The 12,565-nt window shown below is 35.8% G+C and overlaps 1 protein-coding gene across 2 annotated transcripts in view; it reads left to right on the top strand.

The window, feature by feature from the left end:
• Positions 1-11,525, top strand: part of LOC131693704 (protein FAM117B-like) — a 51,185-nt gene extending 39,660 nt beyond the window's left edge. Inside the window, exons 5-6 of one of the 2 annotated variants that reach the window (XR_009306303.1) lie at positions 9,366-9,646; positions 9,724-11,525. Coding sequence is in view for 1 of the 2 variants with exons in the window: in XM_058981774.1 (XP_058837757.1) it covers positions 9,366-9,569 (204 nt within the window). In the remaining variant the exon portion in view is untranslated. Of the gene's footprint in view, positions 1-9,365 lie in introns of both variants that reach the window. The other variant, XM_058981774.1, reaches the window with a different exon arrangement.
• The last annotated feature ends 1,040 nt before the right edge of the window (positions 11,526-12,565 follow it).

Raw genomic sequence — 12,565 nt, 5'->3', positions numbered from 1 at the left:
AACTTAATGCAAACCACCTTCTTTGGTAATCTTGAATGAAATGATTGAGCTGCTTCAGGGTAGTGTGCAATTATTTTCGATAAAATTAGAAAACATGATATATGGAATCCATTTCCGTCACATTAAGATCAGCATCATTGCGAATTAAGTATGAATCAAAATCAAGCAGATAATGGACGAAATGTGCAGCGACGGGTGAAGTCTACCATCGATTTCCTGTTACGAGCGAGTATCTGTCAGAATCTGAATTTATTGATTTTAAGGTCCTTCACAAATCCAGCGTGCGTCTTTGAAAGCGACTTTCAAAGAGTTTGAATGCGAATGATAGGACATGACATGACGGATTCAGCATTCTGTATGACTTTTTATACATCCAAAAATTTAAATATCCGGGCATGCAAAATTCACGATAAAGCAGATATTACAGTTCCGCTAAAACAAATTAGGGGAAAGAGGGTAACAGTGGAACTATGAAAACAATACGTTACGAAGTATGCATTCGATGAACCGACCAAATGTTTTTGCAGATGCTCTAGAAACATTTCTTATTTTAAATAGCGTTTGAGTTAAGCACCTCTACAAACAATTTTTAACACAAACAGTGATTGATTTTTTAAGAAAGTAACACTATTTCCATAACTAAGTTGTGTTTGCAGGCCCTTTAATTTAAGATCTAACCATTAAAATGAACTATTAAAAGAACGGTTAAAAAATCTGATCAGTCGGCTTATCGGTTGAAGAGATATCTTGCGCTCCGCTAACGCTACTGTAAGAAAATGCTTCGAAACAACGGCCAGCAAATTCATCCATTTTTGCATGAAAATACGCACATTCTTTAGCAGTGGCTTGAGTAAGACTTGGACTTAAAAAATTACAAAAAAACATCTGCGAGCTTAAGCTATATATTCCATTGATCTGAAAATCAGTTGAAAAAGCATAATTTGCAATCACTACGCACCCCAAATGTTTACCGGTCAAAATGTTTCCTACAGAATTTCATTTGCAGAACCTAAGCCTTTTGGAATAAATTAAAAATCTTTTTCCCGGGATTCCCGAATCGGGGGAATGAGAAAACATAATTTCCCGGGAAACGGGAATCCCGGGAAATCCAAAAATCCCGGGATTCCCGGGAAATAAATTCCCGGGATGGAAGCTCTATGAAGTACTTGGAGACCCATTCCGAAATTTCTACCGAATCTTTGCAATATAATTATAAATGATTTCAAAAAATAACGAAATATTTTTGACTCAACTTAAAAAAAAATTGCTTCTAGTATTTGCAGAATACATAAGTTACATAGCAAAAACAAATATGCATTGCGAAAACAATTTCGGTGAGCTCATGCGAAAAGGCAACTTTTATTATTTAATTTTTTATACAAATTGAATATTTTTTGAGTAGAAGATTCATTGATTCCAGCGGATACTGAGTAGGTGTAATTGCCTATGGGTCCGCTACCCCCCTTTTGGCCTTTCATACAGTGGTATGCTGAATGCAGAATTGTAACGAAATTTGAGCGTACTGTTAAGTGGAGCCGCATGCAGAGCAAGACTCGAGCTAGGATGGTGGCTACCAACATACATACATACAAATTGAATAGTTTCTGAGTTATCAGTGATTGAAAAATGTTCAATTCAATAAAATTCGAAATTTTACAAACTCATAAATTGAAAAAAAGAATCGTATTCATCAAAAACAAAACTTAGTGCGAACAATTTTCAGCTAAAGATCGCAAAAAAAATTGGTTGTAAATCTGACGTGGACTGACTCATATATAATATTTAATACGGATGCCAAATTGATTTATCGACGGACTTGTTGTGATTCTTCTGACTCTGTAAGGTAAATACATATAAGTACGTTTGGTGTGCACAGGCCGTTTACTTTGACACGGCTCAATGCATTAGCTTGGCCGAACCGTGGGTATTTTTTTATGTTTACAAATTGTAGACGAAAAAGATGGGTCAATAATGTTAGAGATACAGAGTGGTAGAGTAACTATGCCTATTAAATCGAACATATTGTTGATAATCTAGTTGCATTTCCAAAATAATAAAGCAATAAATTCTTTAAAAAAATTGCCGATTCTTGAAATAAGTCTTCATGACCTATAACAGTATATCGCATTGTAGCTGATCTCTTGTTTTGCGGCAGCTTATTTTTTGCTTATATGACCAATTTTGGGGTTTGTAATCAACTAATTCTCAACGGTGTAAACTTGTTTTATTCAAGTTCATTCAAGTACTAGCCATCGAGTTAATTCTAAGCGCAACCCAAGTAACCATAAGCATTAAGCCATTGCACTATATTGGCTATACATTTGCACTAATGTTGCATTGCAAGGTACCTCAGTTCGAGACTTACTAAAGGTAATTTTCGTAAACATTCATATCATGTGAGAACAAAAACCCATTAAGGATATTCATTACAATGCATTAGAACAGAGTCAATTACGGTTTTAAACAGAATATTTTATTTTAAATTTTTTTCTTTTTGCTCATCATACCGAAAGGAAACATAAGAAATGGTTTTAAAACCATGGCGGACAATGACAACCAACTGAAGCTTTTTAATAGCATTGGTAGTGCCAATATAAGGCTTTCAAATTTGGCATTTGTACGCTTTTGCTATATAATAGCATTAGTACTGCAGAAACCAGCTGTCAATCTCCGCACGGTAATAGCACTATATTTCACCTTTTCTGGCATAATATCGGCATTAAAGAAGTACTTAGGGCTTCACGGCTTTTTAGGACAGCTTTATGTGGTTCTAAAGCAGATATTAGGCTACGTTATAATGCTTATTGGTTACTTGGGAACTCAATTCCAATCGCGTTAAGTGCTAGTCCATAGCGGCATTAGGTAACGCACAGCTTTCATACCGTTTTTTGTCTGCAGCTAAAGTCATTTGTCTGCTCCGCTCACTGACAGACAGAATTATTAAGCAACTAAATAAAGTTGTGAAGACCGCTCCGGGGTCAAATTATCAGATAGTCCCATGACGGTTGTTAACAATCTCTGTGGCAAACCCAAGAATTTTGACATCCATATTGCTAGGATTCTTTGAAATTTACAAATAGTATTTCAAAGCTGGGACACACCTCCAGGACCGGTTGTCCGGAAACAAGATCTCATACGATTCCTTATAGCAGGTTTAAAAAAGTAGATGACTTCCTGATGCCAAACCATCTACAAATATTTGAATAAGTTTAAAATTATAACAGTAATGACCATTACCTTGCCAGTCTGCTTTGCGGTAGAAACGACCAAAACGTTCCCCTCAGGCACATTTACTACATCTTCAATTTTATCTCACTAAAATTTATGCCTAGTGATGTACTATGATGTCACCAAGTTTCAGGTTCTAGTTATGGAAAGCAAATTGTAATTTTAAATGAAATCTGGAAAGGTACTCGCGTACTATGTCGTTACCTAACGGTTAAACACTCAATTCCGCTTAAAAATTCAACGTTTTCGATATCGGATTCCGTATATAACAGAACTGTATGAAGATGACTTTCGCAAGCTCCAGTTTCAATATCACCTTCCTCTAACAGACGGGCGGATACGACAATATTTAAAATCAACAAATAGTGTATTTAACCGAAGTTCGCCTCCCTTTTGCTGCGAAGCTTCACTCATCTCACAACGTGCTGCTATTGCCAGATTGCATTAAAAATCGCTTTATTTATTTATTTGTTTGTATTTATTATATTCCAAGATGGAATTTCCAACTGACCTTTTCACTGCCGTTCAACGCATAATTGTCTTACGTATAGAGGGAATCTCATAGAACATGGGACGAATACGATCTCAACGGCAGGAAATGGCAGGCAAATGAGAGACTAAAAAACTGTTTGTCTCAAATCACAAGTAAACTTATCGAAAACCGGTTTCTATAATTTGTTTTTGTGATCATTCGACATTTTCTTGAATTATGCCCCTATTTTAAAGTTGTGAAAAAGTGCTGGATGATTTTGTATCAACAACGCAATCATTATTAACCCTCCGGAAGTCGCGCAAATGGCCCACTGAACGAGCAGCCGCTGGTGCGCTCAGACGATTTCGCTAGATTTTCAGAGCAGCGTGCACTCATTGCACTAGCATGACTTCCGGAAGGTTAAAAAGAAGAATCCAAATCTAACCAGAACATAAAAAGCGGATTTTTACTGCACAGTGATTAAACGGTTTTGTAAACAATCTTCTTAGTACATATTCTGCGATACCTTCCTGTTTGTATGAAGTTTTTGCTGGTTCACCCACTGTTGCAGAAGACCTACTTAACCAATTATTTCTTAAGAAACTTAGACTTCTCTATCGTTCAGAATTACTTTAATATTTCATTTCGTTACATGCCATGAAGCTTGGTTGAAGTCTTCTACGTCCAAGTTTTGTAATCCATTGCAACACAGGAAACATTGGTAGAATATCCACGTTACAATTTTCGAAGAAGTGTTTAGCCCTCATATTCTGCCTATAACTATAATTCGAAATAATCAATACCTTCAATGACTTCGTTCCTTAATGATGCTTCGAATTATGCACAAACACATTTGACGTTTTTATTTTATTATTATTTTATTAGTATACGAACAGAATGTTTGTCTCACTATCGACTCCATTTGGTCGTTTCTTAAGATTGTATTTTGCATTACTTTTATATGTAGCTGATGGCAATCGAGTATTAGACGTTTTGGAAACAATGTGAACAGAGCTTACCGATTAGCCAAGCTTTTTAGAACTGTTCCAATGAGATATCTCTTGATTTCCGTTTGGACCGCACATATTATTTCTAATACGCATTTCTTTCTACCCATTTTTGAAAGCGCATTTAACATGTCAACGAATTATGTATTCTTTAGATAAAAAAGACATACGTCCATATTTGTGAAAAATATTTCATTTTTGGTTGAATACATCAAAAGATCTATGTGTTTTTAGGTTTCCATATTTTGTCGCGAACAAACTTTACATTAAAAACTGACGTAAGAATGGGTTACGACGGTACCGCGCATATGGCCCACTGAATGAGCAGCCGCAGTTGCCCAAAGACAATGCTAGCTTTTCAAAGCAGCGTGCACTCAGTGCACCAGCGCGACTGCCAGAAGGTTAACGGAAGATCCCAGACTCATCACCATTTCCACACAGACTAAAATACATAACACTATGAGGAAATTCATCCCTAAAATGTCAATCCGCTAATTTTTCCAGAACACTAGCTCCTCCTTTTATACACGGTCCCATACACTCATTTGCTTGTCGGTCATCCCTCGGGCCTGGTAACAATTTTTCACTAGTGGTCTATCCTCAGCTTACTTGTGCATATGCCAGAGGCGGCCTTATCGCAAGTACGACCACAGCCCCAACCAAAACTATATTTAAAATAACCGTTATATTAGGCGAAGCATTGTTTTCGAGTGTTATGTCTGTTGGTCTGTGATTTCCATAAGCACTACGATGAGTATGCAATGCATTGATCCAAGATTTGTCACAATCAGGCCTCTAGAAAACATAATTTTATTTAAAATTTTAGAGGATGAAACTTGTTTAGATTTGGAAATATTTAAATTACATGGCATTTAAAAGACCAAAAAGTGGTTTGATTGAAATGGAAGATACAAAAGGTTTAAAACTAACTAAAAATGCAAAAATGGTGTAAGCTCAAACGATAGACATTGAAAAATGTGAATTTAATTTGATTTGTTTGAGCACTCTGGAAATTTTTTAAAAAGGTCTGGAAAAACCTGGAAAATCAGGGAATTTCATTTTCAGAAATGAGTCGACACCCTGTCAAAGTTAGGCAGAGACACTGAGCGGAGCCATATGAACATGTCAAATGCCGGAGCCAATCGAGCATGACGTCACAGAACGTTTTCTTTTTGGATGTATATGGAAGAGGTATTGTAATTATGGTCATAATTATTTTACTCTTTCCTTGTGTTACCGAGTGTAAAAAGGTGGGTGGGTAATGTCTGTGACATAACCGGAGCGTCGTGACTTCATTTCGAGACGTTCATTTAAATCTAATGATATTCAACGGAATCACGTTTGAATGGGAAATTTTCAAAGAATTCTCTTTGGTAATAATGGTGGTTCTGAAAAGAACCTTTGGTTTCGGCGTTGGTGTTGATGGTGATGCGCTAGATCGTTGGATGCTGCTGACTTCTGTTCACTATGCTGAGGCACATCTGTTGTTCATGAATGCGATTGTGATATGATTGGTGTAGGTCGTCAACCGGTTATAATTTTACTGTGTTGTATATTGCAGATTAAATCACTGGATCAATCAAACAAAGTGTTTGTCTGTGATATGAAAAGTACGAAATATATCTTCGGCTTTCTACATTAAAGTTTTTAACAAACACTAAATCAATCCATGTACCTCCAAGTGTAGTAGCTTGTGAGGGATCAGAGATAAGACGAATCTTGAGGCATTCATTCATGAAATGAACATATTTCATATTTTCCTGTTCTAAATGTCTATATTAAAATCTCTTGAAACAACAATCGGAATATTTTTCCGAGCATACGGAAATAAATTCCGAAAAATTGGTTTTCTTTAAATGTTGTATCTGGCGAAACCGAATAAAGGCGTGGTTTACGTTGCAAACTGAGTATTTTGGCGCGCTGCGAATAACCAATCAGAGCATCGATTTCTAAAGTTTTTATGAAATGCAATTACCTCTTTGCTAACTATGCATACTTTGGACGTAATTGCGATAATTAGCTCAAATTGTCTATCAAATAGTGCAAAATTCCATTATTCCGTTTAGTTTAGCTAGTTTAGTTATTATCATTTATCATTTAACACTGTCTTGATGTCAACAAAATTTCAATATAGGATTGTGCATTATTGAAGTTACGCAAAGAAAAATGCAAATTTCTGTTAAAAAACTAGTAGTGGGTAATGGCCGGGACATAAGCGCATTGTCGACGTAGGACTATTCGTTGGCGTATCATATTAAAATTCTGCTTGTATCTCTTTCGAATGGCTAAATTTACAGATTAAGTACGATTCACCGGGTTCAGTAAAAGTTTCCTGGGGATTTTAATAGTATCCTGTTCGGTAATTAATTCAGTAAAACAATTTTAATACCGCATTCTCCGTATAAAATATTACATAAATAAAATTAAATTTAGCGAAATACTAGTGAAAGTAGCAAGTTTTAGTCAGGATTTTTAAGGTAGTACAGAAAACTTTCACACAAAATAATTGTCCTAAATAAACTCCCCGGTTACGCTCAGGACATTAACTACAACTAGTTATAAGCAGAACTTTAATAATATGATACGCCAACGAATAGTTTTACATCGACACCGCGGTTATGTCCCGGACATTTCCCACCTCTAGTTTTTCCGTTATGTATTCGTCCTAATAAGTACGGTATGCAGATAACTATGGTGACACAAGACGAGAATCTTTTGAAACGATTCAAACCTTGCCGACGATTTGTTTCTACTGCGTAGACACATACGAATATTCCCCTAATACCGAATGAGCACGCTTTGCATCAAGGCGATCCCTTTTAATAACTTTTTGGTGCAGATGGAAGGCCATCCAAAATATTTTCATCGTTGGTTTTGGTGTAGCTTTCGCTTAGTGGCAGAGTTGCTACATTCACTGATTTTCTTGAAGGATTTGCAGAAACCTTCGGGTTTGTAGATTAATTTGAAAAATATTTTCTAATATAATTATTTTTAATTACACAAATTAATAAAAAAAACTTCCTAATAAAATTCTTTTTCCATTATATATTCATCCTATGGACGGTTTGCATATAACTATGACACAAATCCTTCCACAATTAACAGTGCTAACGGAATGTAAGCATTACTTATTCTTTACAAGTATTTTGTTAGTCCTGAGCAACATTAGCAACATTAGAAACGCGTGAATTTACTTACCTTCTTCGGGTAGCTTTCTTGGCAGGTTTGGCGGCCTTCTTTGGTTTTGGGGTCTTCGACTTGTTCGCTGCAGCCTTCGATGTTTTGATGGCATTTTTAGTGGCGGTAGGAACTGCCTTTTCAGTGACTGTGTTTCTGCAGCCTTTGGCTTTTTGGCCGATTTGATTGGTCGTCCGATGCAGCTTCTCAATGGATGATCTAACACCTAGCACGCATGTCCGTTATGCACTGCGTCTTACACACGTCTGGCTTTGAGAAAAGCTGCGAGGTTTTATCATTAATGTTGATTCTCATTTAAAGTAGTTTTTGAACTATATAAACAAGTTTTATATAGCAAACAACGTATCGATAGCAAGCATTGAACGTTTTCCGATTTTTGAAACAAGATTAGCAATCAGTTTAGTAGAAGGAAAGTTATTAAGGTTCAAAGTGTACGTAACGCTTTCGCTAATATGCGCTATTATCGCTTTCTTGCTCGTTCTCGTGCCTTGCATGAGCCTTTCCTTTCCGTTCGGCTTCTAATGGCATAACCAAAACGAATATGCCGTCTTTCCCTCACCAACTGCTCTCGTCAAGCAACCCAATACGAATAATCATAGGAACAAACTGTGGACCTATATTTAAAACTTTTCGTCATTTTATTGTTCGGTAAGTGTACCATATTGACGGTTCTGTGCGGGATGGGCCGAATTGGTTTTTCTATTCGTACATGTAAAGTTCTTACTCACGACGACAATGAAATTAAAAGCTAGAGCATGAACATTTGCATGGGATGCCAGTGTTTTCTTCCTGAAGTAAGAGCTGCCAGTTTCCCGGCTTCTGAGTCCGCCTAACTCTGAATATAGTAACTCTAATTAGGAAATGTCACAAAACTCAAAAAAGATATTTTCCAGTGGCAGGTGCATTTCGGCAGGGTTGTATCCAATGGATTGCTACATATCTAAATATACGCGTGAAACAACGTGCTGGGTTGTTTTATCCAAAAAGTACGTGTTTTCTGGGTTGAATTGAGTGGTCACCTAAATAGTAATTATATCAATAGTGTACTAGCTTCGAAGTGTCTTCATAAATACAGCGAGCTGAATCGACTATTATGTTGAACAGAACTCTCTTCAAATACCTTTTATAATTAGTAATACGGGAATAACAAAAAATCAGAGTCTAGGTAGACTTTCGCTAAAAACCCCTACCCCCTCGTTGGCAAACGTAGACATTTGTTAGAAACCCCCCCCCCCCCCCCCGGCCCGTCGCCCTCATGAGTACGTGGTTTATGAACGGCCCCTAAAGTTTCCGTTCGGTCGTACTTCTGTCCGTCGTCGGTGGATCCAAAATCGGTGGATCCGAAATCCCAAGTTCATCGGAAACCACGACCCTATCCCAGCATCGTCTGTTTCTTTTATATCTGATAAACCTGATTGAACCGTCACGATTGTACACCTTAACATCCCTTTGTTTCGCAGGTGAATCTTAAACTGACTGAGGCTGATACCAGTACAAATACAACACATTTCAAGCCATGCGTCGCATTCCAGCTGAGACCCTCGCTCGGATCTGCATTTCAACCATTACAACCAATGCCGACGCTTAAAACCACACCGGAAGACGACGGCAACGCCGAGGAAGGAGAAGCCACGCTCGGTCAGGAAACAGACAGTACGAAATGAACTTGATCTGTTCCCATGACGACTGCTATGAATGCATTGCAGATGAATATTGCACTCGCCTTGGGTCGGTAATAACGGTAGGTACAACTGAAATGTCGATTCAATATCATTTTTTAATAATAACTAAAACCGTTAATCTGTCGAGTGCAAACAGTTGAAACCAAACGACGAAGAGTCGATCAGTATCGAGATAACTAACGTAGGCGCTTTGTATGTTACGAAGAGAACATAACTATGCTTTTAATAATTTACATTACATAGTGATTATTACTTGTTTTGCATTGTAATAATCCACAACTGTTTGATTAATTATTGTTTGATCGCAAGAGCTTCAATTTTGCTATAGTTCTACCAGTCGGTAATTGTAGAATGTCAAAGTGTGTGTGTGTGAATATTGCTTACCTTCCAAGCAGTTTTAGACCGGTAGGCCTAGTGGGCAATTTTATATCGAAGACTAAATAACAATAAACATGAAGACATCAATCAGGAAAAGAAATGACTACATGCTTTTTGCATTGTGCAACAAAGATAGGAGAAGATAGAATTGAGAGACTTTACAAGGTAATATTTTGGTAACGTTTTAGTATCTATGTAGGTTGCGTGAAGAGGGTACAGTAATGTTTCGATTATATGACGCTTTTATAAATATATATGTATACATTTATATGTCTATATACATATGTATGTTAGGGTGGGGTAAAATGATCATTTATTCAGCACAGTTTTTTTGGCTCTATTTGGGCTCCCAAATAACTGCAACATTTGAGGTCGATTGGTTATGACTCGGCGTTGTGCATTGCATTTGAACTTTTTAAGATTTTCAATTCTAGAGGCATTTTTCCCGCAACTAATTAAACATAATCATAGTTAAGGATTTACCCAATAACGTTGCAGAAGGAAGTATGGTGCTAGAATGTCTCTGAATAAAGTTATAGTTGTTCATAATGGTTCCAATTAAGCCGCAAGTATCAGTTATTTGAACAACACTGCAGGTGTGCCATTGCAATGCAATTCATTGGTAGTTAGACTTGAAGTTGAAATAACTTCGTAGTTTTTTGTTTCACTGAATTGGTATGTCCGGATGAAAGATTCAAAAGTATCAACCCAATTTCACAAAGGTAGTTAGATGTTGATAGAGACGGAGAGTTGAGTGTGTGTTTATGGGGGAGGTGTATTAAAGAAATAAAGAGAAGTTGGGGTTCGAACTGAAATATTGCCGAGTCAGTTTGTTCAGGAGAATTCTTCAAACACGTTTGCTGAAGAAAGTACTGCAACATCCTTTCAACAAGAAATTCACAACACTCCATTGAAATTGTAACTTTTTTTCGGTGGTAGAGCAGCATCGAAACCATCATCCTAGCAAATCATAGAAGAACACATTTTTGAATAATTCACCTGAACATTCCAACTCCATAATAATTCATGCGACTGTGTACCCGCTCTTCCCCACTACGTCTATGAAATAAGGCTAATGCTTTTGAATAATTTATCTAAACGCACAAATTCGGCAGAATAAAAAGAAAACTACGCCGTTATTTCACTATGAAATCCACCTTCCATTGGTACACTGTGTTGTGAGATTTTGCATTCAACTTGAGCCATAGGATTTTGAGCAACTATAACATTTTTCAGAAACATTTTAGCACCATACTTCCTTCGGCAGAGTTGTTAAGCATATCCTGTACTATGGATATACATTATTGCATTCTTAAGGAGCATCTGGGGACTCTAGTAATGAAATTGCAAGAAGTATGTTTTCTCAATGGAATTTCTATACAAATTTCAAACGTATTAAACTACGCTGGGTCATAAGCAATCGACCTCAAATTTTGCACGTTTGTCGGTGACACCACATGGAACCAAACCAAAATTGTCCTGGCTTTATGCAGTTTTTCTATAAAACTGTGCTCCAGCCTTATATATCTATATATAAATATATAAATGGGTATTTACCTGTGCACATATATATATATATATATATATATATATATATATATATATATATATATATATATATATATATATATATATATATATATATATATATATATATATATATATATATATATATATATATATATATATATATATATATATATATATATATATATATATATATATATATATATATATATATATATATATATATATATATATATATATATATATATATATATATATATATATATATATATATATATATATATATATATATATATATATATATATATATATATATAAAGAAACATTACTGTGTTTAGAATAGCCCCACAATAAAGGGTGTCTGCGTTGGGTCACTTTTTATTAGCATTATTGCAAATATGTTCAGTTAGCAATGTTCAAACACTTCTTATTTGTGTGCTATAGCCGCTTTTAAAAATTGATTCAATTTACAACATATCTTTTCATTTGCACTAGAGTAAATATAATAATTAAAGTTTGAAGCCGAATTTTTCTTGATAAAGTACAATTATACAACATGATACAACATGATAAAGCACTTCACTTCGATTATTTTCCAGCATTGTAGTGCAGCGTTTATGTTCAGATCACTATTAGTTTCCACTGCTTAGGGTGCCTAGTTTTGAATGCTTCTAAAAGTTTGGAGGTAAGGTTAATTAGGTAAAAAAGCATGTTTTTTATATTTTTGGTGATACATAGAGTGTTAGTTTATTTAGTCAATTTTCATATAATATTGCAACATTTGTACAATATTTTCTTAAATGTTCATTTCGTGGAGCCTCAGGACTCACTGCAATTCGTTGCATTTTGCATTGTAAATTTAGGAAATAATCACTGGAGAGTTGCATTATTATATAAAAAATGATTGAAATATCACTGTATTGCCAAAAAATATTGAAGGCCTCCGTTTTTTCACCGAAATAACTTCCTCCGTACCTTGAAGTATGCTCAAAGACCTGCATTTTACTTAGGATGCGCGTTCATAGTTATTCTTCGTTGTAATTCAATTTGTTCAAAGCAGCTACACGAGCTAA

The sequence above is a fragment of the Topomyia yanbarensis genome, chromosome 3 (assembly GCF_030247195.1).
Source record: "Topomyia yanbarensis strain Yona2022 chromosome 3, ASM3024719v1, whole genome shotgun sequence".
Classification (NCBI taxonomy): domain Eukaryota; kingdom Metazoa; phylum Arthropoda; class Insecta; order Diptera; family Culicidae; genus Topomyia; species Topomyia yanbarensis.
Note: the sequence above shows the minus strand (reverse complement) of the source record. Positions and strands in the feature narration are given on the sequence as shown.